The sequence below is a fragment of the Halichoerus grypus genome, chromosome 11 (genome assembly GCF_964656455.1).
Source record: "Halichoerus grypus chromosome 11, mHalGry1.hap1.1, whole genome shotgun sequence".
In the NCBI taxonomy this organism is placed as follows: Eukaryota; Metazoa; Chordata; class Mammalia; order Carnivora; family Phocidae; genus Halichoerus; species Halichoerus grypus.
Genome location: NC_135722.1, coordinates 36,907,002 through 36,923,759, shown reverse-complemented (window position 1 = coordinate 36,923,759; position 16,758 = coordinate 36,907,002). Strand labels below are relative to the sequence as shown.

Genomic DNA, 16,758 nt, shown 5'->3' with positions numbered 1-16,758 from the left:
GTTTCACTCTCTACCCGTTCAATCTGTTGCCCGTGTCAGACATGGTGAGTGTTTGCTTTTGTTCTTTTAAGAGAGGAAGCTGTGGGTGGAGGGAGGGCAGATTCGTTTAGAATAGGTCTTTTTGAAATGTTCTGTGCATTTTGGAAGAGGAAGGGAGGGCAATTCTTGAAGCCATAGGTATTTTGTTCTGAGCATCACCTGAGGTCGGAAAGAGGTTTCTGAGGCTGTGGAGGTTGGAGGGATCTCCTAATCGCGATCCCGGGCACTGTCCTCGGTGCTGAAAGCCAGGTGCCGGTACTGAGGCTAGTCGCTCAGAGTCCTAGAGGCTATTGAGATAAGAATGCTTGCCGGAGCCAAGGTATTTAGATCTAGTGCAAATTAATGAGTTCTGATCTGTGCTTTATGAAAGACGGTTAGATGAGATGCACGTGGTTGAGGTGAAGGTTATATGATCATTCTTACAGTATAATAGTAAATATTGGTGCTAATAATAAGGGAGCCCTGAAAGATAACACGAGGAGAGAAAGCAGACAGAAAAACCACCGCTGGTATTTCTCTTCACTTGAAACTCAGTTGAGAAAAAACAAATGAAAATTCGTCCTGAGTTTTGGCCCCCAAGCAGGTGTAGGGGCATGAAGGACGTTAGACTCTTGTGAATACTGGAGGGAGAAGGAGAATCCAAAAACTTTGCATGTTGTTTTACATATCTGGGAGTCTGGAAGTGTGTAGGTTGTGTAAGATAACAAACCTGGTTACTATCTTGTGTTTTACATCTGGTTTATTATGGTTGTTATGGGGTTGTTGTTGTTCTTGTTGTGTTGGTCGTGATCCTTACCCCTGCCTTTGCTACCTGGAGGGCGGGGATGGGTTTGGTGCGCTGGGATTCACACAACCGATTTAGCCTGAAATACTCCAAGGTGCCGGGGCATCAGCTTTGTGGCCACAGCTTGCCTATAGCTTATTAAAAAAAGAAGAAAAAAAAAAGCAATGTGCATTATTGAATGACAAAGGAAATGGGGCGGAAAATTAAAGAATCTTTCTACAATGGTGATGGGGAGGTGGGCACCCTACAGCCGTGATGTGAAATCCAAAGAGGGTAGGGAGCTCATGGCTGTAGGGCTATTTCCACCCTCCTCTTCTCCCCCCCCTCCAAAACAAAAAAAAATAAAAAATAAAAACAACAAACATTACTGTTTTCTTAGTTTTCCCACCATCAAGGAGAGGACTATTAACTGCTTTATGCCATCTGGTTATTGACAAGACAGGCAAATTGAGAAATACAGTTTTTTTTTGGAGAGGGAAAAAAAAAATCCAGATTCCAGTTTATTCCCTAGATATTGTGTCTGGACCTGAGTGGTGAACGTCTTTATATGTAGATACAAGTATTTTTAAAGCAGCCGTGACTTTTTTTTTTTTTTTTTTTTTTGTGCACAAACTTCACATTGCATTTGCAGGATTGCGGTGCTCCCAAAGAAATGAATACACAACCAGCCAACAGCCTGGGGGCGGCGATGGCTCTGGGCCACCACGACGGCCGGTGCGCGCCCAGGACGAGCCCGGAGCAGGAGCTTCCCGTTGCCGCCGCCGCGCCGACGCCGCGTGTGCCCAGGTCCGCTTCCACCGGCGCCCAAACTTTCCAGTTCCCCGACGCGCGAGCCTGCGAGGCCGAGCGGCCGGGAGTGGGGGCTTGCAAACTCAGTAGCCCGCGGGCGCCGGCGGCCTCGGCAGCGCTGAGGGACTTGAGCGAGGCGCGCAGCGCGCAGGCCGCCGCTCTTTCTGGGGCCGCCGGGCCCGGCAACGCTCTTCATTGTAAGATTCCGGCCCTGCGCGGCCCCGAGGGGGATGCTAACGTGAGTGTGGGCAAGGGCACCCTGGAGCGGAACAACACCCCGGCTGTGGGCTGGGTGAATATGAGCCAGAGCACCGTGGTGCTGGGCACGGATGGAATCACGTCCGTGCTCCCGGGCAGCGTGGCCACCGCTGCCGCCCAGGTAAGCAGGTCGCGCTCAGCCCGCGCCGCCTCCTGCTCCCTAGGCGTGCGAGGCGAGCCGGGCTGTGGCGGGTGCACGTGTGCTGATGGGGAGACCGGTTGGCAGTGCCAGGTAATGGATGCGGGAGGCAGCTTTGGGGCTTCGGAAGCTCGCACTGCTCTGGGGTCCCCAGTTCAGGGCGCGAGGGCTGTAGTGACCCTGCCAGAGAGATCGAGAACTCAGGAGCTGCCGCTACCTGTCCCTCCCCAGCCTCGGTAGTCTCGGACATTGGGGTGCAGCCTCATTAAGCAGTTGAGGCAGATAGGTTTATGAAAACAGGACTCCCCCTTTTGTCTATGACTGAGTCTTTAAAATGTTTTCCCTTAATTAAAAAAATTTAAAAGGGGGCACCCGGGTGGCTCAGTCAGTTGAGCCTCCAATCGATCTCAGCTCAGGTCCTCATCTCAGGGTCCTGAGTTCAAGCCCACCCGCCTTGGGCTCCACGCTGGGCGGACCCTACTTAAAAAATAAAAATTAAAAAATAAATACCGAGGAACACCCCCACCCCTGCACCGCGGGGAATAACAGTTTAAGTCCTATAGCCTTTTCACTTAGAGTTACCTGCTATCACATGAGAATTCATTGATGAGAGGTGGGTTCACATGAAGGTACTTCTGAAGCTTAAGCTTCGGGACTCTTCCAAAACCCAGTAACTAATTTTGTTATCATAACTTTGTATATTTTGCTGTGTGGTTTTTTTTTTAAGGGGACTTATCTCAATTGAATAAGCTCCATGCCCCACAAACCTGAACCTCCTCTGGATTTGATCCTTTATGTTCAACCGGAGGCATGAAAACCACACAGAGCAAATCCCAATCCTGGGTTAAGGATAAGGCAACTAATACTGGTTACTATTACCCTCTCTCATGTGGGCTCTTGTCTTCTTCCTTTTCCCTCCAGTCCCCCTCCTTCCTCTGTCCTGTGTCACCTACTTCAGTTCTTCCCTTCCTACCCCTTGTCTTTCTGCAGTCTCCTCCCCTTCCCTGGGCTTGGGGGCTAGGCATGCATCTAGTACTGGGTGCTGGAATCAAAACACCTGTGGGCGTGAGATTTCAGGTTTATACAGCCCTTGTGTTCATAGTCATTCTATTGTTTGTGTACACACACACACACACACACACACACTCATCCTCAGGCTCACACCACAGGAGCCCAGCTGCTAGAATAATAACTGGAAATGAACATACACGTAGGCTTTCCCACTCTGCCCCTGTTTTTGGAGTCCACTTCTGGGGCGTTTGTTGGTATATATTAACTGCCTGTGACAGCATGTGCCCAACAGTGTGACCCAGGTGGAGGCAGAAGATTGTTCCAGATGCCTTGCTTAACCTCCGCACTGCGGCACCAGCAGCGAAACTCCCACCCGTTCAGCTCGGGAAGAACCGGAGGGTGGGTGGGGCTGGAGGTGGTGTGCACGGGAGAGGAGCGGAGAGGGGAATGTTGCAAATGTTCAGAGTAGATGAAGTTCAGCGTTTGCCTATCTTCAGCTCTGCCCATTTTTCTGTTCTTGCCTTTCTGACACCTGCCTCGGCCCTCCTCTGTTCCAGAGACTTCCTCCTCTCCTGATAGCTCCTTTACCGCCCACAGCCTGTGCAACAGTGTGAGGCATACCAGGTTGCTAGAATAGGAAATGAAGTATGACTGAGGAGGCAGAAGCTGGGCAGTGATTTGGGTCCCTGGAACCTTTGTGTGGTGTCCAGGTGCCCTGAACATTTTGAATTTATTTGAGGTGGCTTCACCCCCATCCTTTCCTGCTTAGTAGTGAGGCATTCCAGAACGAGGCACTGCCCCTAAGAGAGCATCTTAGGGTGAACATGGAGAGGTGAGCCTCAAAGGTCCATAGATGGCTGGAGCTGGAAGGTGCCTCAGGGGATAGTTATTCTGAGCCCCTCGTTTTACAGCTTGGGGCACAGAGCCTCGGAGAGAGCAAGTGGCTTGCCTGGGATGATCCAGTGGTAAAGTTTAGACCAGAACTCAAGGCATTAGATATCCTGTCTCTTACCATATCTACCTTCTCTGTTCTTCCTCTTGTTTCACACCCACATCTCCCTCCTTCCTGTTTCCCTTTCCCTGCTGTTGAGAGGTGCCCCCCTTAAATTAGCCGACCAGGCAGGTTCTGCCTGTAGGCTTTGGCAGAGAACGTGAGGCAGGGGCTCTGGCTGGCTTCGGGGATTGCAGCTCTATTTCTCGCCTAGCAGACTCCAGAGGGAGAAAGGGCTGAGGAAGGGGTGTGTTGAGGGTTTGGGGGAGGGTGGGGTTGGTTAGAGATCTGCTTGCTGGGGATTCTAGGCATGATATTGGGGGGCTGCTTGCCAACTGAACTCTTGGTCAGGGGTTGGGGTTGGAGGGACCTGCTTGCAATCAACCAACAGGTTCAAGGTTTGGGGAAGGCTGCTTGCTGGTGTGCCCTGACTGCAGGATTTGGGAAGGAGGGCTTTAGGGGTCTGTTGAAGAGGAATCTTCAGATCAGAATTGGGACCTGCTTGCTGAAAGAGTCTCAGGGCAGGGTTGAGGGGTGAGGGCCCTGCTTGTAGATGCATCTTCTCTTCCAAATTGGGGTCCTGCTTGCCAATGCATCCTCGGTTGGAAAATGGGGGCCTGCTTGCTGGGAAAGACCCTCAGCAGGGGGGAGGGGTGGAATGGGGCCTGCTTGCCGATCGACGGGGCTGTTATCCGACAATGTGCTTTTCCGCCCCCAGGAGGACGAGCAAGGGGATGAGAATAAGGCCCGAGGGAACTGGTCCAGCAAACTGGACTTCATCCTGTCCATGGTGGGGTACGCAGTGGGGCTGGGCAATGTCTGGAGGTTTCCCTACCTGGCCTTCCAGAACGGGGGAGGTATGGCTTTTCCGGTCTTTCAGCCTGCGGCATGGCGGGGCGGGCACTTGTGGGTTGGGGAGGTGCCCAGAGCCACGGGACTGGGCTGGGAGGGGAGGCTCAGAGCAGCCTCCTCACACTCCAGCCCCACCCCCAGTAGGCATCAGTGCTGACCGAGAGGGCAGGAGCCACTGTAACTGGTTGGCACTAGATCCAGGAGGCTTTTATCAGGAGATGGAGCTCAGGGGAGAGGTGGGCCTCCGTGATCCCCCACCAAACCAGCTTGGGAGACAGGATCCTGAGCCAAGTGGGCATTGACAGAGGGGAGTTCAAACTCTAATTTAGCTGACTAATATTCTGGTAGCAGCACACTCTATATACCTAAACAGCAGTAGCTGTGTGGTCCTAGACACTAAATTAAGGACGGTTTAAGATTATAACCTGGAAATCTGAGCCTACCTAGGAGACTTTGAGAATGGGTATTTGAGTCATGCAGAATGCAGGAGAACCACACGGTGTGAGTGGAGAGAAGCTGAGGGTTGTATTCTCGAAAACCTCTCAGAAGTTCCCACACACGTACATCCTCTTGGGCATAAGTGGGACAGATTTTGACTTTAGCCGAATTGTTTGGCAAAAAACGGTTTTCGTTTCATCGGTCTTCACTGGGTGGAAGAAGCTGCTTTTGAAGGAAAACCACTTCTGAAATGGTGAGGATGTCAGGCACACAACAGCTGCCAGTCCTCTAGAATCCTCTGTACCTCTTCTGTACCCACCAAGGAGGAGGGACCCAGCACATTCAAGGTCCTCTTCGCTTGCCCTCTCCACCCTGAAGCGTCTTACCCAGTGGCTTGCCGGCCCCCACACATTGCCCAAACTGACAAGTTCCCCTCTAGGAATAGGAATTTACAACCAGGACTCCCTCCTAGGACCAAAGAGACCCTCACCCCATCAGGTTAGGGTTTTTGGTTTCTGTTTTCTGTTGGGTGGGCTCCAGACAGTAGACACGTGCTGCACCATGGGATGCTTAAAACAGAAAAATATGCCTTCTCCCCTCCAATTCCAAATTAGGACACATTGACAAGTACTTATGAGGGCTGCAGATCCTTTGCAATCAGAGATGCCCTGGAAACAGAAGAACGTGTGCGGGCCACACAAATGTAGGCATCCCAGCTGGGTTTCCCCTTGGTTTTCTGCAAGAGTCCCAGCCCAGGGTGCAGGAAGTGGGCCCGAGATGCTATAAAAAGGCTTCCAGTGACAGGGAGCGGCTGGGTACACAAGATGGGGCTAGGCAGGGAGTTTCAGCCAGGGGAACTCAGCCGGTGAGACTACCCACGTTTTGCTCCCCCCTCCCCCCAGGGATCTGCAAAGTGTGTTTCTGCGTCTGGCCCAGCGGTTCCAGGAGCTCCTTGTGGAGCCAGGGAGGGGGAGGCAGACTTTTCCGCACTGCGTCTCTGGCCCCTGCAGCCCTCAGCACTGGGTGGAAAGCCCCGCCTCCTCTTCAGGAGCGGAAGAGAAGGACTGCATAATCCACATCTTTCTCAAAAACCCCCGTCAGGAGAGGCCAGAGCAGGATCCCTGGTTTTACTCCCCGTCAGTTTGAGGCCTCTGCGGGGCCTTCCCTGCCTGGAAAGGCCCAAGCGGGAAAGGTCCTTCTGCCAGACAGGAAGTTGGAAAGAGTGGACCAGAGAAAAGTCAGCTTTTCTTCTGTGGAGCACAGGGTTCTGGGCTCTGGCCTCCCTGATGCCCAAATTGGCTCTGACCCATGCAACAGTCTTCCTGGTCCCATCTTTTCAAAGATCATGGCTGTTTCCCACAGCCTTCCCAAACAATCTAAAAGAATCGTTGAAGGGAAAAAACCCCAGAGAACCTCCGGCAGTCTGTGGCGGCCTCCCCACTATTACTGTCCTGGTTGGGGGTGGGCGGTATTCCAGGGAATAAAGAGATGAAGAGGTGACAACCTCAGGGAGCTCCCAGTCTTGATAAGACACCAAGTAAATATTGTCAAGTGCTCAGTGCCTGGGGAAGTGACTATGGGAAGACAGAGAGGGGAGGCTTCTTGGAGGAGGAAGCAGCATTTGAGTTGACCTTGAAGGGTGGAAGGGACTTTTATGTGGGGAAGGAAGTTGAGAAGTGCCTGGTGGCTCCGGTGGTGGGGAGAGGAATATTCTAGGCACTTGTCTGGCAGAGCAGACCCAGGACCTATTGCCAGGAGGTGTGCTGGTAACTCGGGTTATTGCACAGAAGGGCTCTTGGAACCTACCTTAGTAGATGTTAGGTCCTTGGAGGGTAGAGATGCCCAGAAGATTTCACCAAATCTGACTCCAGTAGAGAGTCAAAGGTGTGGATTTGTTGCATGCTGGAAGAGCTTAATTTGGGGACATTGAAATGCTATAGTAAGAAAAAGAAAAGAAGAGAAAAGAATAAAAACCAACCAGCACACAACCGCTAGTGACCCGTCCAGTGGGGAATTGGAAAGAGGAGTGTGTTTGTGGGGTACTCTCACATTTTGTAGAGGAGGGCTGTTAAATGTTCCCGGGTGCCTGTGGTTGAGCTGGAATATCAAAGGTTTCCTGGAAAATGAGGGGGAGCCAGCTCCCACCCCAGAGGGCGAATGTGGTCCAAGCCAGCCTTGGTTTCCCAGGGCTCTCACTTCCCACTCTCTCTTCCCAAGGTGCTTTCCTTATCCCCTACCTGATGATGCTGGCTCTGGCCGGGTTACCCATCTTCTTCCTAGAAGTGTCTCTGGGCCAGTTTGCCAGCCAGGGGCCAGTGTCTGTGTGGAAGGCCATCCCGGCTCTGCAAGGTGAGTCCATGAGTGCACCCTGCCTTCCAGCCTCCTCAGCCCTATCCTGCTCTCTCTGGCACCACGCGGCCTCCAGGAGAGCGATTTGCTTTTGTGAACAGTAGAATTCACGGTTTCCTTTATTTGATCAATTCCACCTCTGGGACCCTCTGAATAATGGCCCAAGATTGCCTCTGGCATTGTTCTGTGCCCAGCAGAATGCCTCAATGTCCCTGATAGAGAGAGTCCACTCCGCTGTTTGTGTATCCATCTGTAAGAGAGCCAAGACCTAGCTCCCCACCCTGTGCCCAACTGTAAGAATTCCCGAGGATCTGGGGTGGAATAAATCCCTGGAAATTTTGCTTCTGCAGGTTGTGGCATCGCAATGCTGATCATCTCCGTCCTAATAGCCATATACTACAATGTGATTATTTGCTACACACTTTTCTACCTGTTTGCCTCCTTTGTGTCTGTCCTGCCCTGGGGCTCCTGCAACAACCCTTGGAACACACCAGAATGCAAAGATAAAACCAAACTTTTATTAGGTAAGTTTGGATATACCTACCTTAAGTGGTGGGCACAGAGATTAAAACAAACAACCACATATACTTACTTCTAACATTTCTTTTTTTAAAATATTTTATTTATTTACTTGAGAGAGAGTGTGTGAGAGAGAGCACAAGCAGGGGGGAGGGATAGAGAGAGAGGGAGAAGCAGACCACCCGCTGAGCAGGGACCCCCCCCCCCAATGCGGGACTGATCCCAGGACCCTGGGATCCTGACCTGAGCGGAAGGCAGATGCTTAACCAACTGAGCCACCCAGATGCCCCTAATTCTAACATTTGAAGAAATCATGGCTCAGAGGAGGAGTAATCAAACTTTGTTTGCTCAGGACTAACTGGAGTGTTTGTTAAAAATGTAGATTAACATAATAAAAAGAGGGGGGATATGAAAAAATGCAGATTAACAGGCCCACCAGATCGTCCGATATATTAGATTTGGGTGGGGTTGGGAAATTTGCATTTTAGCAAGGTCTCCAGGCGATTCATTTCATTTGTTTGCAGGGTACAAGTTGAAAGCAATGGGGTCTTAGAACCTAGGAGAGTAATGCATGGGATCCTGGGTTCACACTTAACAAAATCCTGCTCAGTGCATGAGGTATTTATGAGAACAGATGCTTGACCAGAAAATCTCTGATAGAAATGTGCATAATGCAGTACCTAGAAATGGGGACATCCGTCTGCCCAGGTCGTCAGGGAGAGTTCCTGAAGGTCCCGGTCAGACCTGAAATCCCCTGGGACTTGAGGGCTTGCGGGGAGCTTGCTGGGTCGAAGGCAAGTGGGTGAAAGTGAGGACGAGCAGGGCAGGCTTGGGGGCAAGACCCTCTGGTCTAAATGACATCTCTGCCCCTAAAAGTACGTGGGTATGGGTCGGGTAACTTTTCTCTCTGGATCTGCATTTTCATCATTTCTCAAGTAGAAATAATAATATTCTTGTTGCTGTAAGGGCAGCAAGAAACAAAGGATAAAGGAGCCCTCCGGAAATCGAGGTGCCTCAGTCACCTTTGGTCTCTGGTCATTTCAATGGGTGTCAGTAAGCAAGTAGTTTCTTGTTTTCCCAGCAGATCTGTTATTCCCCTTAAGCTCACTCTGTGCTGAGGTCAGAATCCCGCGATCTCTACATGATTGGCTCTTAGTGTTGGCCTCCAAATTGGCACCTTTGCCCTCATGGCCCGCACATTGCAGAGCTAGGGCATTATTCAATCCTCTGAGTGTGTCAAGAGAGAAAGATGAAGTCTTCCCTCCCACACCCCCAGAGAGATGCACATACTAAAGGCAGTAATGCACACTGGAGCATATTTACACACGTGTGTATGCACATGCACGCCATGACCAACCTCTACCTAGAGAGGTTTTGAATAAGACTGAGGAAGAGCTAAAACTAAAGACATGTGCCCATTAAATTCAAACCTTGTGCACCTGGAAGTGCTCAGGAGTGGGGGGTGGGGGTTTGTGGAGGTTCCCAGATGTGTGGCTCACTGATGGTATGACCAAGAGCAAGTGTCCCTTCGACTCTCTGGGCCTCAGTGTTCTCATCTGGACAGTCCCCACGTCGATGGGTTCTTGGGTGAGGACAGCGGTTCTCAGCCCAAGCTGCTGTGCATCACAATCACCTGGGCAACTGATGAATCCAAACATCACTTAGGGGCCTCTGCAGACCAATTAAATCAGACAATTTGGGGATGGAGTTTTAAAGTTCTCCAGGAACCAAAGAACCACTAGGTTGGAGTTTGCCCCACACCCCTTCATTAGGATGCCCTTAACCATTTTTGGAACGTGCCCCACCTTCTTGTCCTGCAGTTTGTGCCCGCCCAGTGGTCACCTCTGCAAAGCTGCTCTTTGAGAGAATGCCACTCAGTAGCCGTTCACAGAATCACAACTAACAGTTAGCTGCTGGAATGATTTGCTAGAACATTTTCCAGGACGGAGGATCTAGAGTGCAGAAATACCTCAAGGTCGTCCCGGAGCCTTGCTTGTCCTTCCCAGATTGTGCCTGGGAGGGGAAGGGCTGCTGGCTTGATTCAGGCTCCGTGGGAAGTTTCGGTCGAGACTTCCATCAGGAACCACGTGGGACAACGTGATCAGTGTCCTGCAGCTGTCCTCCAGGAGGGAGAGTAGTTCAGAAACAATATTCCCTTCCGCTAACAATATCCACTAATATTTCTGTGGCACCTTAACACTTAATGATAATAGCTAGCATCACTTCCTACAACTAGGCACCATGGTAATCCTTTTACTCATGTTACCAATGTACAACAAGCCAACATATGGCTTCTGTTATTATTTCCATTTTATAGATGAAAAAACTGGAGCTCAAGGTCATAGAGGTAGCTCTCTGATAGACCTGGGATTTGAACCCAAGTTTGCCTGCCTCCAAAGGTCATGGTCCTAAAGCACCATGCTAAATGCTCCCCAGTCTACAAGGCGGCTTCATAACTGATGTCTCTGCTCTTCCTAATAAGAGCCCTATGAGTTCCAAGGGGCTGGAGACATGGTTACTATTTTGCAGATGAGAAAGTAAACTCGAAGGCTCAGAGAGTGAAGTGACAGGCTGTAGATCGAAAGGTAGAACCAGCACCGAGATCTAGGTGTCAGGACCCCTGATTCTCTGCTTATCCAGGGTTCCTGAAGAGGCCGTGTTCCAGCAGGTTCTGCTCCACCAGTCGGGGCAGAGTGACATGAGTCCATATGTTCCCCGTTTGTAGCTGGGATTCTGTGGGGTAAAAAGAAAGCCTGTGCCAACTGTAGTTTGACTTCCAAGTTCCATTTCTGGGGATCCATCTTAAAAGGGAAAATCAGAGATACAGATAAAGATTATACATGATTGTTCATGGCAGCCACATCCACAGTCTTGGAAAACACTAGAAACACTTAACCAAATTCAAGTAATAACTGAATAATCCCATGGTTCAAATTAATTTATAGTACATCCATAGGATGAAGTACTCTATAGTCATTAAACACGAATATTTCATAAAACATGGGGAAATCCTCACCCAAATCCACAAAATGTGTTACCGATTTGGGACCATATTTTCTTTTCTACATTTTCTATGGTAAATACCTATTTATTTTATAGTCAGAGTATGTGTATGTATAGATATGGGTATATGTATACACATGCACACACACGTGTATGTATACACATACACAGGCATGCATGTGTACATACATACCTTTTGGAAGCAAGCTGAGCATGTTGACTAGGCCAGGTATGTGGGAGGGGGTGCCCCTGGTTTTGTGGAGTTTCCAGTATGGCTCACAATAACCCAGGACACCTTAAAGGCAGAGTAAGGGCATTACACAGCTAAGCTCCTAGTCGACTGGTAAAAACCACAAAAACTATGCAAGCTCTGAGCAGAGAGAAACAATGGATGTTTTTCACTCCGGTTATTCCCTGGGAGCACAGGGACAGGCTGGACAGATTTTTATCTCATCCTTAGCAAGTGCTTTACATTTTTCCTTTTTTTTTTTTTTTAAAGCAACGTGTCAATCCCCACTCTTTCTTTGTGCAGCCCCTCCATCTCTTCTTCTCTGTGCTGTCTGCACATGGCTGTGTTCCGTTACTGGGGCCAGGCTAGCCCTTGTGGAAGTGCTGGTCCTTCGGGGTCCTGGGCTGACTTCAAAAAGGTGGTGATGGTCTGACTTGCAGAGACACTGGCAGCTTTATGGCCCCTGATGGACAAGTCAGGAGTTCAGACAGTGGATATTCCAGACTCTTTCCCAAATGGCCATTCTGAGAGAGGCTTGTTTAGGAAACGGAAAAAAAATCCCTTCCCCTAGTGCAGTGTTCCACTAATAATCTCCAGGCTCAGCCTCTCCCAGTAACTGCCCTACCATGAGATAGCGGGCCACTGGTCTCAGGAGGGAGGGATTGGATGGCTCGCAGTTATGACCTGCAGTCATAGCGGGGAGGTGTCTGTCCCATGGCTGGCTCAGCATGGCTGGGGTCCTGTTGCTCCCACCACCCAGCCTTGGCTCTGTCCCTGGGTAGAGGCTGGGCTTGCAGCATATTTCTAAGTTGTAGGTTATAAGAGAGACTGTCAATCCTTCAGGTCTCTGTAACGGAGAACGGCTAACCCATGCCTTGATGAGGGAGACCAGCGACTGTTCTGTGAAATGTAGGAACTGGCTGGGAACACCATAAATACCATTTCTATTTCTGGAATGGCTTCATTTTCATTAGAACTTTAATTAAATGATCCCTTTTCTCCCTGGTCTTTCATGTGCTTTCATTTATTAATAATTGCCCTAGTAAAGAGAATCCCATTCCAACAGCTTCCAATTTAGCGCGATCACGATCGTTGTTCTTTGTTCGGCGTTGCTGGGCTGCGGAGCGCTGCTGACGCGGCCCATCATTCCTCCGCGGGCCCAGCCGAAGGCGCCGGGCGCTGGGAAGCACGCTCCTGCCGCCCAGTGGTGGGAAGGGATACTGCAGGAGGCTTGAGGCTGCGGGGAGCCCGCCGCAGTGACGCCGCAATGGTGTGACCTTGCCCTGCCGCGGCGAGCGGGGATCCAGAGACATCCAGAGCCGCTCTCTAGGGAAGGTGCCCCGCGCGATTCACTGTGGCAGTTCTGGAAGCAAGCGATGTGGCCTTTGCCCGCATGTTAGCGATGTCTTCAGTCTTAGGGGATGGACGTACTTTTTGGCAGAAGTTCAGGAAATAACTACTGTGCTTACTTACAGAGAAAGGGATAGAGATGGTCCTTACGGTCTTCATTCAGATCGCTGCTGGGGGAAGCCATAATGATCCCTCTGTAAATATTTGATAGTTATTAGGCCGGAATCCCTCTGTCATTTGAATTAGACTAAAGAAGAGAATATTGAACAAGAAGGTACTTTGAGGACATTAAAAGCAGTGGTTCTCAACCCCGGGAGATTTCTCAGGAGATATTTGATAATGTTTATAGATATTTGGGGTTGTCACAACGGGGATTGGGGGGGTTGTGGTGGCAGGTGGATGCTCCTGCCATCTAGTGGGCAGAGGTCAGGGATGCTGCCAAATGCCCTGCAATGCGCAGGACAACTCCCACCGCAGAGAATTATCTGGCCGCCAAAGTCAATAGCAACACCGTTGAAAACCCTGGTCTAAAGAACTCATCAGAGATGAGATGAGATTCTTATAATTGTTGTTTTTAACATTTTATCCGATACAATGAGATATTCTGGGGGAATGGGTGGGAGGCAGTAGTGATTTATGGCTGGCCAGGAGCACTGTGGGAGAGGATGCTAAGGACTAGAGATGCCCACCCCATAAAAAGGTATAACAATGATGACTGAGTTATTGGCTAAAACTGATAGAGTCCAGCAGTGCTCTAGGCATTGTGAGAATTTTTTTTTCATCCTCGATGTCACTTACTTTGGGTTTTGCAACAATCTTGTGAGCTAGACACAACTATTACCAGACAGTGGAGGCGTGGACAGAAAAAGGAACTCATCTCAACTCTCAGGGCAGAGGAGCCTCGGAACCCACAGTCTTACCCACTTTGCTGTTCCACAGAGGGCATGCACTGGGAGTTCATGCACCAGACCTGGGTGGCCATGTGCTCTTTTATTGTGTTGTAGTTTGGTCCATGATATTTAAAAATAATTTGATCTTATTTCCAATATTTTAAAATGGAGAGGTTTCATGTAAATACCCAAATTTTCTACGTCTTTTCCCAGAACACCTGGAAAAGGCATGGCGCTGGTTGGCTGAAACAGTCTCTGGTTTGCCAGAGTCCCCACCTCCCCTTATTACCCTCTATTTTATGCCTTCACCATTTATGTCACCAGCCTGGCTTCTGAAGGTGTTTGAGTCTGTGATCGCTGCCCTCTGCTTCATAGCTGAGAACATGGCTCCCAGAAAGAGAATGCTTGTTTGCCTCCTGGTTTTGCCGCATGACCTTAACAAGCATGCTCTTCTCTGTGCCTCAGTTTCTTTATCTGCAGCATAGACAGTGGCGATACCTACCTCATGGGGTGATGCGAGGCCTAAATTGGTTGGTGCATATAAAGCACTTACAACAGTATCTGGTATGCTTTGTGTAAGTGGTAGCCATTGTTACTGTTGCTTTTCACTCCTTTATAAAATAATATCTTTTGGGATAAAATAGTATCTTGGTGGACTCTACTTAAACTATCTGTCAAGTGATCCGTATTTATAAAGCTGTCAGAGAGGCATTGTAATATGGTCAGAAGGACTTCAGTTTCTTCCTATTTAAAATGAACATAATAGGGGCGCCTGGGTGACTCAGTCAGTTGAGCATCTGACTCTCAGTTTTGGCTCAGGTCATGATCTCAGGGTTGTGAGATCGAGCCCCGCATTAGGCTCTGCACTGGGTATAGATTCTGCTGAAGATCCTCTCTCTCCCTCTTCTGCTCCTCCCCTGCTCTCTCTCTCTCAAAAAAATAAAATAAAATGAGCATAATAATATATACCTCCCAGATTTGATGAGGATTTCATGGGATAAGCATTGTTAAAGTGTCCAGCACAATGCCTGACATACTAAGACCCACATGGTTAGTCTCCTTTCCCCATCCCAGCCTAGATCAGGTCTTCTCAACCTCGACACTCCAGACATTTTGACCGGATAATTCTCTGTGGTGGGGGGATGTCCTGTGCATTGGAAGATATTTAGCAGCATCAGTGGCCTCTACCCACTAGAGGCCAGTAGCTCTCTGTTCCCCAGATATGACAACTAAAAATGTCTCCAGACATTGTCAAGTGTCCTCTGGGGGACAGATTCATCCCCAGTTGAGAAGCACTGTGTTAGGTCTTGTTGGAGGCTCACAAGCACATGGCATGGTCACTGCCTCCGCTACCCCATGTGAGTGTGTGGAAAGCAGATGCAGTATGTATCTTAAAGCGTTTATTGTATGTCAGCTTCAAGGTGAACTCCTTAGTAAGCTTTCTGTGGGCGTAGTCCTTCGGAAGGTTTGCTTATGTCTGGTTAAATTTCAGATTGCAGATTTCAATTTTCAAATTTCAATTGCAGATCCATTTCTGCAAGCCATCTGTTTTCTGTGGAGTTGTAAGAACCTGGATTTGAATCCTGATTCTCTTCCTTATTGGCTGTGTGATTTGAGTAGAGTTACTTGGCCTCATTGAAACTTTTTCCTCGGGCACCTGGGTGGCTCAGTCATCAAGTGTCTGCCTTCGGCTCAGGTCATGATCCCAGGGTCCTGGGATCGAGCCCTGCATCAGGCTCCCTGCTCAGCGGGAAGCCTGCTTCTCCCTCTCCCACTCCCCCTGCTTGTGTTCCCCCTCTCACTGTGTCTCTCTGTCAAATAAATAAAATCTTTAAAAAAAAAAAAAAAAGAAAAATTTCCCTCACTTTTTTAAAGACTTTTATTTTTAGATTTACTTATTTTTACTTTAGAGAGAGAGAGAGAGCGGGGGGCGGGGTAAAAGGAGAGGGAGAGAAGAATCTCAAGCGGACTCCACGCTGAGCATGGAGCCTGATGCAGGGCTCAATCCCACAACCCTGAGATCGTGACCTGAGCCGAAATCAAGAGTCAGACACTGAACTGACTGAGCCACCCAGGTGCACCCCCACCCCCATTTAAAAAATGGAGGTAATAGCATCTACCGCTAGGCTGTTGTGAACATTAATGAGATAACACATGCAAAATGCTTGGCATGCCTCCAGCCACGTAGGGAGTGCCCCCAAAATGAGAGCCTTTGGTATCAGCACAAGGTACTGCTGTGGGTACCAGGGTCTCCGGCATGAACAAAACATAATCCTGGGGTTCATCTGCACCTAGCTTTGCTCAGTTAACACTTTCCTAAAGTCACTCTTCCATATTTGGCAAATACTTTCGTCCCTTGTTTTTCAGTTGCTAGAGAGAGACGTGCGTGTATTTTCTGTACAGATCTCACCATGTTTCTGCTCCATCCTCTCTTAAACAGATTCCTGTGTCATCAGTGACCATCCCAAAATACAGATCAAGAACTCAACCTTCTGCATGACTGCCTATCCCAACTTGACAATGGTTAACTTCACCAGCCAGGCCAATAAGACATTTGTCAGTGGGAGTGAAGAGTATTTCAAGTAAGATTTTTTTTTTTAACTTTCTAAGGGAAACCCAGTGAATGAATGAAACTTCAAGTTGTTGTCTAGGGGTGTGTGTGGCCCAAGAGATGGGTTGCCTCCCTCTGCACCCTCCCTACCTACTTGAGTGACCCGGAAGGAAGGTTTCTTTCCTGGCTGGGCTTCTGAGAGCAAATTATTGGTCCTTGTGGTTCTGGAGAGCGGAGGTGACTGCGTGCTTTTGGGACTAGAATTGGTGCTGCTCTCACCGCTGATGTCGGTGACAGAACACTGCAAAACCTTCAGCCAACGTGGTCAAAGCAGACCTTCAATAAACTAGGTGGTGGTGTTTCTTTTTCTTCCCTCTGAACTTGAGAATGGAAGAGAGGCAAAAAGTAAGAAAACAAGTCATAGTCAATGATTTAGTTTAAAGAAGAACTAATTTTTTTTTAACGGTTTTGCCTTACTTTTGTACTTTCTACATCCATTTTTTCCAGTCTTTGAGGATTGAGGTTCAGGAGTACAACGAAATCCTCAGCCATCATAGGAAGATTTA

General features: G+C 49.2%; 1 protein-coding gene across 1 annotated transcript in view; it reads left to right on the top strand.

The window, feature by feature from the left end:
• Positions 1-1,475: 1,475 nt before the first annotated feature.
• The window catches only part of SLC6A5 (solute carrier family 6 member 5), a 50,154-nt gene continuing 34,871 nt past the window's right edge, over positions 1,476-16,758 (top strand). Inside the window, exons 1-5 of the mRNA XM_036077583.2 lie at positions 1,476-1,991; positions 4,730-4,868; positions 7,519-7,650; positions 8,001-8,174; positions 16,082-16,223. Coding sequence (XP_035933476.2) covers positions 1,476-1,991; positions 4,730-4,868; positions 7,519-7,650; positions 8,001-8,174; positions 16,082-16,223 — 1,103 coding nt within the window. The remainder of the gene's footprint in view (positions 1,992-4,729; positions 4,869-7,518; positions 7,651-8,000; positions 8,175-16,081; positions 16,224-16,758) is intronic.